We start from the raw sequence: 17,232 nt of genomic DNA on the forward strand, positions 1-17,232 counted from the left end.
TCACAGGAACATTATTCCCAGAAAAGTTAGATAATTAAGATACCTATCTGCAGAAAAAATTTCATCGATTTCTGAGATGAGGTTCTTTTGTAATGTCGATTGCAATTTTTAACACTATTTTTTTCAGTGCAGAAATCGGTCTTTTAGTTTTGGATATTTTTCCAAAAACTTCGGGGAATTTCACGACAGTCCGCCGTACAACACTTTTTTGTAGGTCTTGTCATTTTAGAGTTACATCGATTTATAAAAAATCCATGAAAAAAAATTAGGCCCTCATCAAATGTTACTCTTGACAATTTTTGAAAAACTAAGTATGCAGAGTGGCTAAGAAATACCATATCTTTATGCCCACCAAGTTTCATTCGATTCTGAGATGGTGCTGCCAACCGCTGGTCGAGTTGGCGCGAAATTCGTCTATTCACTTAATAAGGAAACAAATTGCAACTATTCGGGCATATGGCATTCGTGCAAATGGCGTTAGAATTTTAGAAGTAGTCGTCAAGTGTGTTATGATTGGGACATGAATACTCATGCTAAAAATGAACAATCAAAATTGAGTCGAATTCTACTCATTTTCACCAGAAACGGGACTACTCAAAATTTGAGTAAAATATACTACTTCACTAAAATGATGATTGCGCTTAAACTGCTTAAACTGTTTGCTGCAAACTGTACTCAGATAGATAGGTTAATTTGTTTATCATCAGTCGTGACACAAGATGATGGAAGGCCATGTCAAACTTTCACGAATCATCATTCTATTTGTAGTAGCATCTTTTACTCAAAATTTTAATAGTCCCGTTTCTGATGCAGATTAGTCTGATTAGATTAAATTTTAAATAGCTTAATTTTAGCGTGTACGGTGATGAAAGTATAGAAAAACAATCTAGTTACAGATTTTATTTGTACTATTGGTCGTTTTAATAATATAATTATGCATGAGATTCTTCTCTCTATAGGGCTTATATGTACGAAATAATACTTGGGTATTCATTTAAAAATCTTATTAAAAAGTCTGGCTCGCAGTGTTTCCACTCTATTCCTATCAATTTTGTAGTTAGCGATCAATGTGTCGTAGTCCCGTTTCATTTTTTCTGATTCCGGTCCCCAGTCTACGGTTGGTTGAATAGCACCGCGCATGTTGTCATAAATGCTGCAGCTTTTTGGTTGCTTGGCAGTGGTATAGATGGCCCAACCAACAACTTGTAGAACCGTAACCCCGAAGAGACTCCAACCGAAAGCTGAAAAGTAAAATTTCAAATTATTATTGATAAGCATTAAATAAAAATATCGAAATCTGTAGGACTTACCGTTATATCCCACAGGAACTTTTTTTGCTTCATATCGAAATATTTGCATACATGTAATAATAAGTAGAATCGACAAGGTTAAAAAACCCCAGCATACCCTACAGAAGACACCAGTTTTGATGTCGAGCATGAATTTTATGTCTATGCATATACGATCGACACCGTACAACCAGCAGAATGTGAAGGTCTCCAGAACCACCAATATTAGAGTAGGGAACGTTACTCCATAGTAGTCAACTATATCCAGCACATGAAATCCTCCCTATAAATAAATAATATTTGAATAAATAACTTAAGATTTGAATTATGTGTTAGTGAAACACACCGGTGAGATGTACACCAAACCGCAGCTGAATCCTGCCACAGAGATAGCGACGACCACCTTCCAAATCGTCACACGCGGGTACCGATCCTTGATTGAGGTCAGAATTGTCGTCACAATTCCCATGTTGCTGCCCAAGCCCAGCAGAATGAACATAAAAAAGAACATCATCGAGATAAAATTGGGCCACGTGGGCATCTTGGCGAGTGCGTCCGGGTAGACAACGAACGTCAGCTCGGGACCTCCCTTCATAACGTCCGTAACGTTCTTCTTCGTAATGTAGGCTACGTTTCCCACTACGCCGAATACGATCACCCCAGACAGCATCGACGTGAAGGTGTCCAACCAGGAAATAATCATTGCGTCGCTGAAAAATGAGTTGGATGTGAATGTTTAAAATGTTGTTAAGATTAATTTTATAAACAATTACCGATAGATATTGTTGGAGAAGTTGTTGAACGAAGAATACACAATCACTGCTCCCAGTCCTACGGTTAGCGAGAAAAAACATTGGGAAATGGCCTCATACCACACTTTGGTATCCAGAAGCATGCCCCATTGAGGAGTGATGAAGTACTTGATTCCGTCGAAAGCTCCATCCAAAGTAACTGATCGAATGAGCAACCCGAAAAGAATTACGTACGGAAATATTGCCAGGAAGTAGGATGCTTTTCCGGAACTCTTGATTCCCTTGATGACTAGCACTGTTATTAATATCCAGCTGACCAGAAGACACAGTACTAGTTGATAATTTGGTATCCCAATACCGTTGTTGAGATCCGGTGAATGATTGGTTACAACCCTCCTGTAATTGAATCGATAAATCAAATAAAATTTCAATTATGGGAAGATCAACTCACGTGAAATAGAACTCAGCAGACGGTTTCGTTGTCGAACTATTGGAGATGTGAATTGAAGCCTTGGATGAATCCACACAATCCCAATCCGGTTGGCAAACGGACCACGGGAGGGTATATTGGAATGAGTCAACGAAGTAGCGTATTGCCAGTGACAACAGTGCTGCATAATATCCGATTATCGTAAACATCGTTATGGTCTGCCCCACACCGACGCCTCGCATCAACGGACACATGTCGAACACTTTCACACATCCTCTGCTAGAAAACTGCCCGACAATCATCTCCAGGTAATAGAGAGGTCGTCCAACCACCAGCAGTACCACCAAATATGGGACAACGAACGCACCACCTCCATTGTTAAGCGCTGTGTAGGGAAACCTCCAGACGTTCCCAAATCCGACGGACAGTGCAACGCACGATAGTAAGAACTCGATGTTTCTGGTCCACTTCTCGCGAACAGTTCCACTTGATTCTGAACTCAGTGCATGCGAGGTATACACGCTAACGCTTACCGCTTCAGGATGACTGACGTTCTGCAATGAACGAATTACATCAGCTTAGTAATTGCGGCGGGAAAGTTTTCGTCGGTAAAACCGAACAAAACACGTGACCAGACTAGTTGCCAAGTTTAACTCATCCCATTGCATAATAATCTCGCAGAATGAGCTAACCATCGCGTGGATCCCCTACATATTACAGGAAGAAATTTCTTTTCGTTGCCAAATAATGCCAGAATAGTGAATGAGCCATCTCTCAACTCAGGTTGAGACGTTAAAATGCATAGAAAATTAAAATGAGGATGCTTTCTCCTCTCAATACTCTCACGCCATCAAATAAATCAACACAGTTGTATCAATTTACCGACCAATACCGCGCCGCACATGGCGTCAATCTACGATTGCAACACCCACCAGACGATGCAACCGTGGCAGTGAAACCCCAACACATTAGCTTGCAACATACCACCCGTCTCCATGTTTATACGAACTTGAACTTGAAAACGGTAACTTCCATTCATTTGCCAGCTGTCGGCATAGGACCGATAATAATGGAATGAAAACAAACAATCGATCGGCACGGCGTGACGGACGACGACATAACTGAACCGTCCGTCCCACCAGTCCTGCCATCGTGCATAGCTCAGCTGGAAGTTGATCTACGTAGGGTAATTGCACCTGAAGTGGCAATAATTAGTTTACAAACGTTGATTGATTTATATGTTAGGTCAGCTCAACAAACAAAAAAGAAAAATAATTAATATTGATCCTTGGAATTTACACAAAACAAATATGTAAATATTTTTCAAAGTCATTTATTTATTCATTTATCCCATATATTATTCACTGTTATTCACTTAGTGTACCACCACAATACTTTAAAGTTTAAAAGCTTAACATTATTATTCACATAGCACTGCTAGTTTCGGATCATCCATGTTCTTATATTATAAATTGCTACAAATCATGATTTCTTAACAAATTAAAATAAATTCTTTGAATTCAATTTTATACTTACTTTTTAATACATATTTAGAATCATTGCATTTTGTAAGTTTACTAATTCCTCCACTTTTGATACAGTCACCCTCTTCGTTATATTTTGAACTGTATGAATCAAACAGCAAAAATGCAAAGCGTTGCAGTCATGACGCCACTTCAATTGACCACGAGCCAACTGACGTAGTTTTGCGCTAGTAAAGGTGCAAAAAAATTATGACTGGAAAAACCGACATTCTGTGGAAATTTGCATAGTCTCCGTTGAATAAATATTTAGATTTTCGGTAAAAAGTTTCCGGTCACAGTTTTTTATCGTATGTCGCATCAGTGAACAGAATGATCAACCTACGTTAGCTTTATTAGAATAATGTTGATTTATACTACCGTAGGCAATATTGCTAAATTAGTTCCAATAAAACCAATGCTATATTGATCTTTACTGAATTTCATGACGAATCTAATGTTTGGAAATTTTCATGTATTTTCAAAAAAGAAGAATGAGGATAAAATCCAAGCAAAAATAACAAGAAGACAAACAACGATGTTAACTTTGATAGAAAAGAAATTTTAATATTCTTATTATAAATTAAAGACAAAATGTAATCAAAATCTGATTGATGTACGATACGGTCTTGCATTTCGCAATGTATTTAGTTTGATTAATTTTAAATTATTACTTGAACACCCCTAGTAATTAGAACGAACAGTGTGGAGGTATTTTTAAGCAAGGAAGTGCGACACCGAAATTGTGAGTTATTTCAATTTGTATTAAACTGTGTAAACTAATTAATATATGTAGCTTTTTAGCAAACGATAGACAAATAAAATGTCTTTTCCTGCTGTAAGCATCGGGTTTCTCGCGCTTGGAAATGCCTCCCGCAATACTACGGAAATAGTTCAGAACTATATCTTCTATCTCTTCTTTCTTCTATACATAAAAATGAGTTGCATTTCCCTTGAGGAAATATAACTCAAGAACGCATAAACCGATTTGCATGATTCCCTAACTAATCGATTCGTCTTGGGATCAGCTGTGTTTGTACATACCAATAAATGATCAAATTGATGGGGAAGGTTAGAAAATAGTCAAAATGCAACGGATTAATGAGTTCTTGAGAAAACCATCAAGCTCGAACAGAATTCGATCTAGTGTGCGACGCTGTAATCAAGAATGTGATTGGCAGATCGAAAATAAAACTCGAGCGAGATCGGACAGGTTCGCCAAGTGATAGATACATGTAACGAAAATATACAAACAAAAACTAAATAATCTTTGAAATATGTAGAACTTTTTCCGTATCGTACATCAATCAGATTAAGGTTAAGAAGGCTCTAAACGAGCTGAAAAACAGTAAAGCTGCTGGGAAGGACGAGATCCCGGTCGAATATCTCAAACACGAAAGTGAGCAGCTGCATCAATCAATCCACAACATTATCCAGAAAATATGGGAGGATGAAGAACTGCCTGCCGGCTGGTTTAATAGCCTCATATGCCCAATCTATAAGAAAGGGCACAGACTATCCCTTCTGAACTCGGCGTACAAAATCCTGTCGCGTATCCTGTTTAACAGACTGAGAGCGCTTGAGGAGTCCTTCATCGGCGAATACCAGGCAGGTTTTCGTAAGGGCCGATCAACGAGATCAGATGTTTAGCCTGCGGATGATCCTTGATAAATTTCGGGAGTACAACTTGCACACTCACCATCTTTTCATTGATTTCAAAGCAGCATACGATTCAGAAGAGAAATGAGCTGTGGCAGATAATATCCGAAAATGGCTTTCCGGCGAAAATGATTAAACTGATACGTGCAACGCTGGATGGCTCGAAATCAAGTACATATTCGGATTGCAGACAAAGTGTCAACCTCGTTTGTGACCTTAGATGGATTGAAGCAGGGTGATGCACTTTCGAATTTATTGTTAAACATTGCACTCGAAGGCGCTATTAGGAGATCTGGCGTGCAGAGGAACGGCACTATCATCACACGGTCGCATATGCCCCTAGGCTTTGCGGACGACATCGACATCATTGAAATCGATCGCAGAGCAGTACTGGAGTCTTTTGTCCCATTGAAGAGGGAGACGGCGAGGATAGGCTTAACCATTAACTCTACCAAAAGAAAGTACATGGTGGCAGGTAGAGATAGAGGAAGCCCTAGTGCTGTTGGTGCTGCGGTAGTGCTTGATGGGAATGTGTTTGGAGTTGTTGAAGAATTTGTTTATCTTGTAACGCTTGTGACTTGTGACAATGACGTTTCCCGTGAAGTGAAAAGACGTATTGAAAAGGGCGAATAGGGCCTTTTACGCATTACGTGACCAGCTTAGGCCCCGCAACAAGCAGACGGAAACGAAATTTGCGCTATATAAAACTCTGATTCTACCAGTGGCCCTTCATGGGCATGAAGCATGGACATTAAAAGAGGCAGACCGGAGAGCTTTCGGGGTTTTCGAGCGAAAAGTGCTGCGTACAATACTCGGAGGGAAACTAGAAAATGGTGTATGGCGCAGACGCATGAATCATGAGCTGTATCAAGTATAAGAAGATGAAAATATTGTGAATCGTATAACGTATAACGTTAACACCGTCCGTTGTCTTCTTATTTTTTTTACTTGGTTTCTTCTATATCACTACCAAGAAATGTGCAACATATTTCAAAGAACTAAAATCTCACACGCATTATTTTGAAATCCAAACAAATAATGTCCAAACATTTCTCATCTACTCTCTTGTCTCGTCTCGCCTTTCTTCTCTCGCCTCGTCTTGTCTCGTCCCGTCTCCTTTGTTATCTCCTCAATATAGTCTCTCCTCTCGTTCCGTCTGTACATTCATTTCATTTATTTCGTTTACATCTAAACAGATAACACTGAATCAACAATTTGACGCCACAATACACGGTTCGAGGCCACATCTCTCCATCCTGTGCCCCACGCTCGCCAAGTCGTTTTGCATCTGGTCTTCCCACCTCGCTCGTGCGCTCCACGCCGTCTCGTACCTGCCGGATCGGATGCAAAAACCATCTTTGCAGGGTTGCTGTCCGGCATTCTTACAACATGCCCTGCCCATCGTACACTTCCGGATACTGGGTTCGCAGTCGAGCTGGGCGAGCTCGTAGTTCACTCTACGCCGCCACACACCGTCTTCTTGCACACGTGCGGTGTTGAATCTTTTTTGACCGCAGTTTCTGCTGGAGCCCGTAGTAGGATCGACTTCCACAGATGATGCGCCTTCGTATTTCACGACTAACATTGTTATCAGCTGTTAGCAATGTTCCAAGGTAGATGAATTCCCCGACCACCTCGAAAGTATCCCCGTCAATCGTAACAATGCTTCCCAAGCGGGCCCTGTCGCACTCGGTTCCGTCCACAAGCATGTACTTTGTCTTCGATGCATTCACCACCAGTCCAGCCGGGTGCACAGTTCTGCCACCTTTGCAAATTTTCGGCCGACAATGTCCATGTCATACGCGAAACAAATAAATTGACTGAATCTGTTGAAAAACGAACCCCAGCTATTACACCCGGATCACCGCATGACACCTTCCATCGCAATGATGAACAACAGGCATGAAAGTCCATCACCTTGTCTTAGTCCCCGGCGCGATTCGAACGAACTGGAGTGTTCGTCCGAAATCTTCATACACTTTTGCACACCATCCACCGTTGCTTTGATCAATCTGGTAAGCTTCCCAGGGAAGCTGTTCTCGTCCATAATTTTCCATAGCTCTACGCTTTCTATACTGTCGTATGCCGTCTTGAAATCAATGAACAGGTGGTGCGTTGGGACCTGGTATTCACGGCATTTTTTTAAGGATTTGCCGTACAGTAAAGTTCTGGTCCGTTGTCGAGCGTCCGTCAACGAAACCGGCGATATCAGCTTGCTTCAACGATATGTCCTGACGTCGATAATGTTGGAGAAGTGCCGTCCATCAATCAGAACGTGGTCGATTCGTAATTCTGTTTGCAGTGGTGATCTCTAGGTGTACCGATACGGAAGGCTGTGTTGGAAGTAGGTACTGCAAATGGCCATATTTTTTGAAGCGGCGAAATCAATTAGTCGTAGGTCGTTTCCGTTCGGCAGCCAGTGAGCGCTGAACTTCCCAATAGTCGGTTTAAACTCCTCCTCTTGGCCAACCTGGGCGTTCAAATCCCCTATGATGATTTTGACGTCGTGGCTTGGGCAGCTGTCGTACTCAGGTTCCAGCTGCGCGTAGAATGCGTCCTTATCATCATCAGTGCTTCCGGAGTGTGGGCTATGGACGTTGATTATGCTGAAGTTGAAGAACCGGCCTTTGATCCTCAACCTGCACATTCTCTCATTGATCGGCCACCAGTCGATCACGCGTCTTTGCATATTGCCCACACTATGGAAGCTGTTCCCTCGATCCAATCCAACAAACCTCCTGCAGCGCTACGATGCCGAATCCACGGTCCTTGAGCACATCGGCGAGTATGCGTGTGCTCCCGATGAAGTTGAGAGATTTGCAGTTCTACGAACCGAGTTTCCAATCGCTAGTCCGTTTTCGTCGCAGTGGTCTTCGCCGATGGTTCCGGTCCGCATTTTCTTGTTGATTGTTCGTTGCATGAGTTTTTTTTTAAAGGCAGGCTTGCAAAGCCTGACTTCAACTCCCCTAAATTTTCGGAAGACCAATCCTCCTTAATTCCGGTGGACCATGGTGCACAGTTTCACTTAGAGTCCCTCTCTGGCACTCGGACGATGATCATCCGCCCCCAACATGGAGAACAGACACTGTTGTGAGCCGCTTTCAACATGGAGAACATTCGCTCAGTAAGAGCCTCCGGAGAGGAGCAACCCCCCACCCCCTTATCTGTCAGCATACGACCATAGTTCCCACCGGGGTTGTTTTTTTCCCTTGTTGGGTATTTTAATCACTGCGACCATTTATTAGATCTATTGTGATATATGCCCCATTTGATCTAGCTTTGTCAAATTGACGCATCATTACTATTTAGAGCAATTGCGTTACTTTGACTACCAGCGATATTCCAATGCGGTATTATGGTTCTGATGAATCGTACTACCATATTGGAACTTGTTCACCAAACTTCGTTCTGGTTGAAGAACTGTAATCTCTTTTTAAAAATTGCCGGACAATGGCATAACAGATGTTTCGAGTCTTCTACTTGTATGCCGCAGAAACGACATACATCATCTTGAAGTTTTCTTAACAGCTTCAAGTGATATCGGCTCGAGCAATGGCCTGTTATAAGACCTGTGTATGTGTTAAGATCTTTTTTGGAAAGATCTAAAATTTTGCGAATGATAAATACGTTTGGTGTGATGAAACGTTTTGACTGCCTCGCAATCAAGGTGTTTTTCCAGATGTCCTCTATTTTAGAATGTTCCCAATATTTGAATTCCATTCGAAGAATACACGCAGATTTACCACAAAATGGTTCGGGACCTATGAGTTGTCGAAATGGTTGCTCGTATCCCGGTCAGCGCCACGAGGAGGTAGGGATAGGAGTTGCTGAGTAAGAGGCAGAGGACCGCTGGATGAGGTCTATTTTATTCCTTCAGGTACGCGAAGTACCAATGGTATGCTTCACCCAGCATTTGCCAACCTTCGTATGTACATGCTAAAAGTCAATAACACAATTCTCGCTTAACTTTTCAAAAGGACCTAAGTAACATTTTTTTTTCATGAATTAATTTGGAACTATATGTTGAGAAATATTCTATTTTAAGGATCACAAAGAGTTCAGAAACTAGCTGGTACACCTTTGGTAACGCGTATCAACCATAAGGCCTTTCTCTAGCGATTTTTTGGATATCGCAGAACATATGTATCAATTTGCCACTTTCGAACCTATTTGATTGATATTTGGTTACGCGTGTAGACTCAAAGGCCTTACTTCTGAAGTTTTTTAAATATCGCAGAACATATGTAGTGATCACATTCTATTCTAAGAATCACAAAGAGCATGTACCAATTTTGAAAAAAAAAATTCCATCGACCTCTAGTAATGCGTGTAGACCTAAAGGCCTTACTTCAGAGATTTCTTGGATGATCTGGAACATATACTATGAAGGCATTCTACGCTAAGTACCATTAAAGAGTAGGAGCTTTCAAAGGAATTGCTGAAAGAGCTTCCTGTACAATTTTCGGGGAAATTCCCGGAGGAATTCTTGAAGCACCCTAGTAGCACACGCAACATCTTCCTAAAAGCACCTTGTTTCTATTCAATTTCATTAAAGCCACTGGAATAACATCAAAGCACGTAAAAGTTGCATCAAGATGACAAAAACGTTCAAATTGTGATCAAAGTTTCATTAACATGGCAATGTAGTACGCGTTTGGCATTTTGAAACAAAAAACCAAAAGAATACTGCGCTGCATGTTGCAGAGATGAAAAAAAAATCATAAAGTTGCATATATTTTACCATGTAACTTCAATGCTTGTTTAAATTAAGATACAGATAAGTTGAGTTTATCTTCATGTTTGATATAGCATCGTTCAACGTTTCGACAACTCGCAATTCATTCCGGTGATGGTGCAATAAAGTAACAGGAAACCCGAGTACAAAACTTCATAATCGTATGGTTTTTATGGTGAGTCAACATGCAGTCCCTTCGAAGTGTTTTATGGTGCTGTGGTGAAGTGTTGTCCAGTTTTATATTTTTATTTTATTTTATCCGGTGTAGTGTTTTACAACATTATTGCAATTTTACTGCAATCGAAGGATGTTTCCGTAGGCTCCACCCCTTCCGCTTTTTAGATTGGAAGATAGTTATATTTGATGGCGCATACGCAAAGATTGTACACAGTGAAATGTTCGGTAGTGAAACAAGTTGTGCTACTTGGAGATTTCAGGGAAGAATTTCTAAAGGATTTTATGGAAGAATTTCGTTCCGGAGGAATTCTTAACGGAGCTTCCGGAGGAATTCCTGGCGGAATTTCTGGAGGAATTCCTGACGGAATTTCCTGCTTAATTTCTGGCGAAACTGGCATATCTTCCAGAGAAATTCCTAGCTAAACTTCCGGAGGAATTCCTGGCAGATCTTCTGGAGAAATTCCTGGCGGATCTGAGGAGAGGTGAGATGTGAAATTAGATTAGTCGAAAGATGAGACGAGACGAAAGACAAGACGAATATAAAGTGAGACGAGTCATGATACGAAACGATAGATGAGACGAAGGTAAAGCGAAACGATAGACGAAAGACGAGACCGGAAATAAGAGAAGGTAAAAGACAACATGTAAGTCGATACACACAAAAACATAATGAAAAAATTTTAAAATAGCGATGCGGGAAATTACGCTATCAATGTTAGACATGGTTCTTTTTCAACAAGTTTGCCCGAGACTATGCCATTTAGTGAGAAAAGGTGATAGTGGTCTACAAATAGACGACAAATCATGGGCATTATTTTTCGTGTGTATTGTCTCAACAACTTTTTAACGTAGAAAAACGTTTTTCATTAAGATAGGGGGGTCAGTTCAAACACAGACAAACAGGCGTAACACTAGATAATTTAACATCAACCATGATCAATTTGAATTTGATTGCAACTAGAGGCGCTAGCATCGTTATTCTTCGAGTTTGACATTTCACTCCAGCGCCTTCTGGTGACAATGTCATACGAAACATTGTTTCGTGTAACATACTCGTAAGATGCTGGTATAGGAGTTGAGCGATGATTTTTCAGAAAAATGTTCAAACTGATACGTCTGTTTGTCTGTGGTCGAGAAAAGGTCAGGAAGTAACAGCCAATAACTCAGCCGTTTTTCAATAATAGATCTGTGAAAAAAAAAAGTCACCGCATTTGGCAGCGAACTGCATGGATGACTTAGGTCGTATACGAGTAACAAAAACACTTGTGACGTGTACAATATGCGTGTTGCTTGGGGTCCGTCTGTTGTCTCATTCAATCTTGTCTCGTTTCTCGTTCGGTCTCGTCTTGTCACGCTTATCTCCTCACCTGGCCTCGTGTATCATCCCTCGAATCATCTGGTTTGGTCTCAAATTTTGTCTCTTGTCTCGTTTAATCTTGTCTCTCGTCAATTTCTCATCTCTCGATTTTCATTTAGTCTCCTCTCGTCCCTCGTTTCACCTCTTGTTCATCGTCTCGTCTTTCATCTCTTCGCTCCATTGTTCCACATGTTATATCCTGTCTCGCCTTTATACTCGTATTCTATCTTGTTTTGTCTTTCTAGTCTCGTCACATCTCGTCTTGTATCGTCCCCTCTCGGCTCTTCTCTTTTCTCATGTCTTCTTTTGTAGTACCTCTCCCAAACAGCACACATATTGTAGAGAAGTTACAGTAACCCATATGCAAGTTGTGCTACTCGAGCTTATTTCTCGGTTTGGCCTGGTCTTCTCTTCAGTATAGTCTCTTGATTTATCTGGTCTAGTGTTGTCTCGCCTCTCGTCCCATCTTCATCTTGTTTGCTTTCTTATCTCGTTTTGTTTTGTCTGTCATAGCATCTCCCTTCTTGTGTGATTTCTCGTTACGTTTTTCGTTTTGTCTCATCTACCGTTTCGTCTCTCGTCGATAGTCTCCTCCTGTCTTGAATTTAGTCTTCCTTTTATCATATTGTCTTGTTACGTCTTGTCTCCCCGACTACAATAGCATAATAAAAACTGAACACAATTGAACACGATGTGTGATATTTATAACTTATTATGATAAAATTTTGTTCTTAGTAGTCGTTCGCTTTGAAATGGTGTAACCAGATTTTGTCATACAGTGAACTCTCCTTACACGATATTGAAGGGACCTTCGATGCCATTTGATCGAATAGTTGAAATTTGTTTTCGTTTTAAGTGAAGTGAGAAGTGAGTTTTCGAAGTAAATAATGAACAGCGAAAACCGAGTAGTGAAAAATTAGATGTTCGAAATGAGTATAGAGTAGTGAGAACTGAGTACTGGGAAATGGAAGTGAGTATTGAGTAGTGAGATATGTGCAATAACATGTGACTAGTGGAAAGTGAGAAATGAAAGGTCAGTGGTGATAAATGAGTAGTGTGAAGTGAGATGTGATAGTTATGTAGTGAGAAGAACGATGTGAGTAGTGAGATAAACAGAAACAAGAATTGAGAAATGAGATGATAATTGGGAAGTGAGATGATAATTGGGAAGTGAGAAGCGAGATGTTTAGTAGTGAGAAGGGAGTGGAGGGATATAAGACAGAAAGACAAAAGAAGAAAAAGGAAAGACTAAGAATCTTGTTTCATACCTCTCGTTATTACTCTTTTCTCGCAACTCACCTCTCACTCCTCATTTCTCACGTCTCACTTCTCTCTTCCAATTTTGCACTTCTCACTTCTGACAATTAATTTTTCACTTCTCACTACGCACATCTCACTTCACACTTCTTATTTTTTACTTTTCACTTATTAATTATAACTTCCCACTTTTCATTTCTCACTCTCCTCTACTCACTTCTCACTTCTCGTTTCTTACTGCTCACTTCAAATTTCGCACTTCTTACTTTTAACTTTTCATTTCTGAGAACCTGGATTCCTATCACGTCATGTAAAAATTTTCATCTGCACATTAAACAATATAGGGGAACGGTACCAATAGTGGAGGTATTAGTAGATCCACAAACGAAAATATTTTTTAAAAATTGATAATTATGGGAAATTCATTGCTTTAATATCTTAGTCAATAGATAAACTAATAAATTTGCTAACAAAAATGAGATAGATGTCATTTAACATCGACAATTACCAAACATTGCTTGCACCACTATGGGTACACTGTTCCTTTCTTCTTCTTCTTCTTATTGGCATTACATCCCCACACTGGGACAGAGCCGCCTCGCAGCTTAGTGTTCATTAAGCACTTCCACAGTTATTAACTGCGAGGTTTCTAAGCCAGGTTACCATTTTTGCATTCGTATATCATGAGGCTAACACGATGATACTTTTTATGCCCAGGGAAGTCGAGACAATTTCCAATCCGAAAATTGCCTAGACCGACACCGGGAATCGAACCCAGCCACCCTCAGCATGGTCTTGCTTTGTAGCCGCGCGTCTTACCGCACGGCTAAGGAGGGCCCCACACTGTTCCTTTAGTGGCGGTAAAAATTAATTTTGGTTCCTATAATGGTGCTATCCATTGGTTTCTTATGAGACTCGCCACTATTGGTACAGTTGCACCACTATAGGTGCAAGGGAGTCAATTTTGTTAAGGAAAATCATTGTTTTCAATAGTTTTTCAAGCGAAATCTTTAGATAAGTTGCATTTAACATGATATTTAAAGCTCGACGCATCAACTGAAACCATCGTAAAGTGTATAATTATGATAAATCTCATTAAAACCCCACTACCTCCACTATTGGTGCTACCTCCACTAAGGGTACGGTTAAGTATTACTATTAAGTATCTGATATTTTAACAGTTTCTAATAAATTTTGTTTAATAAACTTAGTATAACATAATAACATATGACGATATAATTTTGATATGACCTTCTAGTCGGGCATTCTGCATGTCTCGTCTTGTCAAATCTTACTTTGTTTGTTTCCCATTTTGTGCTATAGGGTGGCATACGAATTCTTGATTTCGGTTCTTACTCAAATCAACCGTGTCATTAGAAAGGGAACCTTAAAGGATAGTAAAAAGAATGTGCTTAAATGCTCGTTACTAGAAACTTAAGGAGATTATACAATGAATCTAGTGGCGAATTTTATATTTACCACATGTTTTTCTACTCCCATTTCTACACGCAAAAAAAATTTGCAGTCGAAACTACCATTCCGAGGGTTATTTTAAGAATATGCACCGACGATTTTCAGCAGATAACAAACCCGTTTGATTTTACCATGCGCGCAGTAAAAATCTACTGTGGCCAAGTGGAATGTTGTCATATGAACTGAAATAGTGGTGAATTTCTCTGAAACCATGGTAAAGTTAACTGAAATTCCATGGTAATTTTAAAAACAGAGCGTAGTCTACAAAATAGTAGTTTTACCACGGATTTTTTTTCTGTGTAAAAGCCTAAAATAATGAATAAATAATATTCGTTCAGTGCAGACATTTAAGTCGATTGTTCAGAATAAGTAAACAAACGATCCAGAAAACGTTTCAGCCTCATGCGTGTTACGGTTCTCCCAGCTCGTGCTGTTGAAAAATAATTGAAAAATGCACGTGGTTTCCAAAATGGCCGATTTCTGGCTTTGTTGTATAATCACCTTAAAGGTATTACGGATTTGCTGCACCAATGGATTTAAATGAGAATTCTTCTTACTATATTTTACGTTCTTTTGGCACCAATGCAATGTTGACAATTATTCAATTACCGTTTGATATTTCGAAATATTTTGCCTCAAAATGAATATTAAAACAATAAAAAAAGCGTTAAAAAGTATAATGACACAAAAATATGGTACAACATAATAAGATAACAAACATTTTTCTTTTGTTTACTTACACCCCCAGAAAACAAATCTCACAATTTTTGTGTATGACCGCGCCATATACAATTCTGCATGCTTTCGATAAAAAATAAAAAAAATATGTTTTATACAGATACTGGATTAAAATAATACATAATTGCACGATATTTTGAAACAGTATTTTCCAAAATTTTATACAGATTTGGCCAGGTTTCAAGGTAGAACTGTATTAAAATCTGCCATCTGCTGGTATAAACTTTTGTGTACCAACAATTACGAGTTTCGTTTGCTAATTGAAATCATTTTCAGTGTTCTTTTTATCGACAAGTGGAAATAATTGGAAAAATAATATTTGTAATCACACAATTGAATAATTTTTATATTTTATTAAATTTTCTTCGAATATAGTGCAATTGCTTGAATGAGATAAAGATAGTCGATTGTTTTTATTTGCATACTAAGGTCAATTTACGTTAAAACGAGCTTTATTACGTGTTAAGGCGATGACAAAAAATCGAATGTATCAGCATTGGCATCAAGTTCCTCTTTATCATAACATAAATGGCGTAATCTGAATAGGCTATTGCGCTTCTCGTAGGATAAACCGACGCTAGTAGAAGTTTAAAAAAAAAATAAACCGATCGGGTTTTATCTAATGAGAAATAACTGTAAATAGCAAACTGAGAAAGTACCACAATAAGAAATGTACATATTCACGTATTTTCCACAGATCACGAAAAGTCAGACAAAATTTCATCATTGTTTGAGACACTTCTGTGAAAAGATTCATGATGTTTTCCCCTAATGAGGTTTCTGAATATCCAAATGCACCGGAAACACGTGTAATTGATTCCCGCTGAGTTTTCAATTATTTACTCAGATGACAACTCTTTACTAGCAAGTGCAACCACCTGTTGCATCAACCACTAACCTGTGACTCGCCAACGTTATTTTTCGTGCACTGTATCTTTGCGACTCCCTCGCAAAAGGGGAGCATTGCGTTGCTCTCCTCGATTATCATAATGACTTTTCACACAAATACCTGGCACTTATGCAGTTTTCCACAGGTTGCAAAAGCTGTTCACTTTACATTTATTCGAAATAGATAGCTCCCGAGTTTTGGTCACAACGATCCTCTCTCTCGAAATGAAGTTCAATCTCAACGGGAGAAACCACCAGTCACAACCGATGTTTCCACTGCACTAACGGAAACATTGCATCGGTCAATGCATTTAGCTCAATGATTGAATGAGCTTCTATGAATTCTAAGAAATATTTACAGAGTGCATATGCAATATGGATTGGTCAAAGAACATGTAACCGAAGGGATTCATTCCTAATAATAACAGCGTTAGCCATTTGTTCACTTTTACTCAGTACCCGGATAAGCGGTGGAAGCGCATGGTACGTAGTATTGCTATCATAAAAGTGTTGAATTTTCGGACTCTTTTTACACAAACAGCATTTCGTAAGGATTAACTAAGTTAAATTTAGCTCAATCTAGATCAATTTCTGGAAATATCTAAAAATGATTCTTCCAACGAGGCATCATCTTATCTCCTAATTCATGCTTTCTTCTGTTACAAAAAAAAACATTGATGCGCCCCGCCAAAACAACATCATGTCAACAATATACAATGCATTAATTACAATGTAATTAGTGAAAGCCGGCGCCGTCTCGTTTTTTGTAGGCTAGTACTCACAGTCTGTATCTGCCGAGCACAATTTCAAACAAAAAAAATAATGCTGTCCAATGAGCAGCTCGAAGTAGCTCGAAGTTGTTCCTGTCACGCTCATGCCCGTTTGTTGACAAAAAAGAACGAGCAGGACGGGAACAACTTCGAGCTACTTCGAGCTGCTCATTGGACAGCACTAATG

At 39.5% G+C, this 17,232-nt stretch overlaps 1 protein-coding gene across 1 annotated transcript; it reads right to left on the reverse strand.

Moving 5' to 3' along the window:
- Positions 1 to 892: 892 nt before the first annotated feature.
- LOC134203392 (sodium-dependent nutrient amino acid transporter 1-like) lies at positions 893 to 16,546 on the reverse strand. The gene is made up of 6 exons (XM_062678262.1): positions 16,286 to 16,546; positions 2,493 to 3,025; positions 2,063 to 2,437; positions 1,636 to 1,999; positions 1,311 to 1,572; positions 893 to 1,241 (listed from the first exon to the last, which is right to left on the reverse strand). The coding sequence occupies exons 1-6, from the start codon at positions 16,373 to 16,375 to the stop codon at positions 991 to 993; spliced, it is 1,875 nt and encodes a 624-aa protein (XP_062534246.1). The 5' UTR covers positions 16,376 to 16,546; the 3' UTR covers positions 893 to 990.
- Between the last annotated feature and the right edge of the window lie 686 nt (positions 16,547 to 17,232).

Source organism: Armigeres subalbatus, unplaced genomic scaffold, assembly GCF_024139115.2.
Source record: "Armigeres subalbatus isolate Guangzhou_Male unplaced genomic scaffold, GZ_Asu_2 Contig1836, whole genome shotgun sequence".
Classification (NCBI taxonomy): domain Eukaryota; kingdom Metazoa; phylum Arthropoda; class Insecta; order Diptera; family Culicidae; genus Armigeres; species Armigeres subalbatus.

Bases quoted from the DNA above. Each gene is read 5' to 3' on its own strand.
- LOC134203392 (XM_062678262.1), bottom strand. From the start codon at position 16,375: ATGATAATCGAGGAGAGCAACGCAATGCTCCCCTTTTGCGAGGGAGTC. The intron at 3,026-16,285 runs GTTAGTGGTTGA...CGTTCATTGCAG, and splicing joins ATAACGTTGGCGAGTCACAG to AACGTCAGTCATCCTGAAGC. The intron at 2,000-2,062 runs GTAATTGTTTAT...CTCATTTTTCAG, and splicing joins TTCTCCAACAATATCTATCG to CGACGCAATGATTATTTCCT.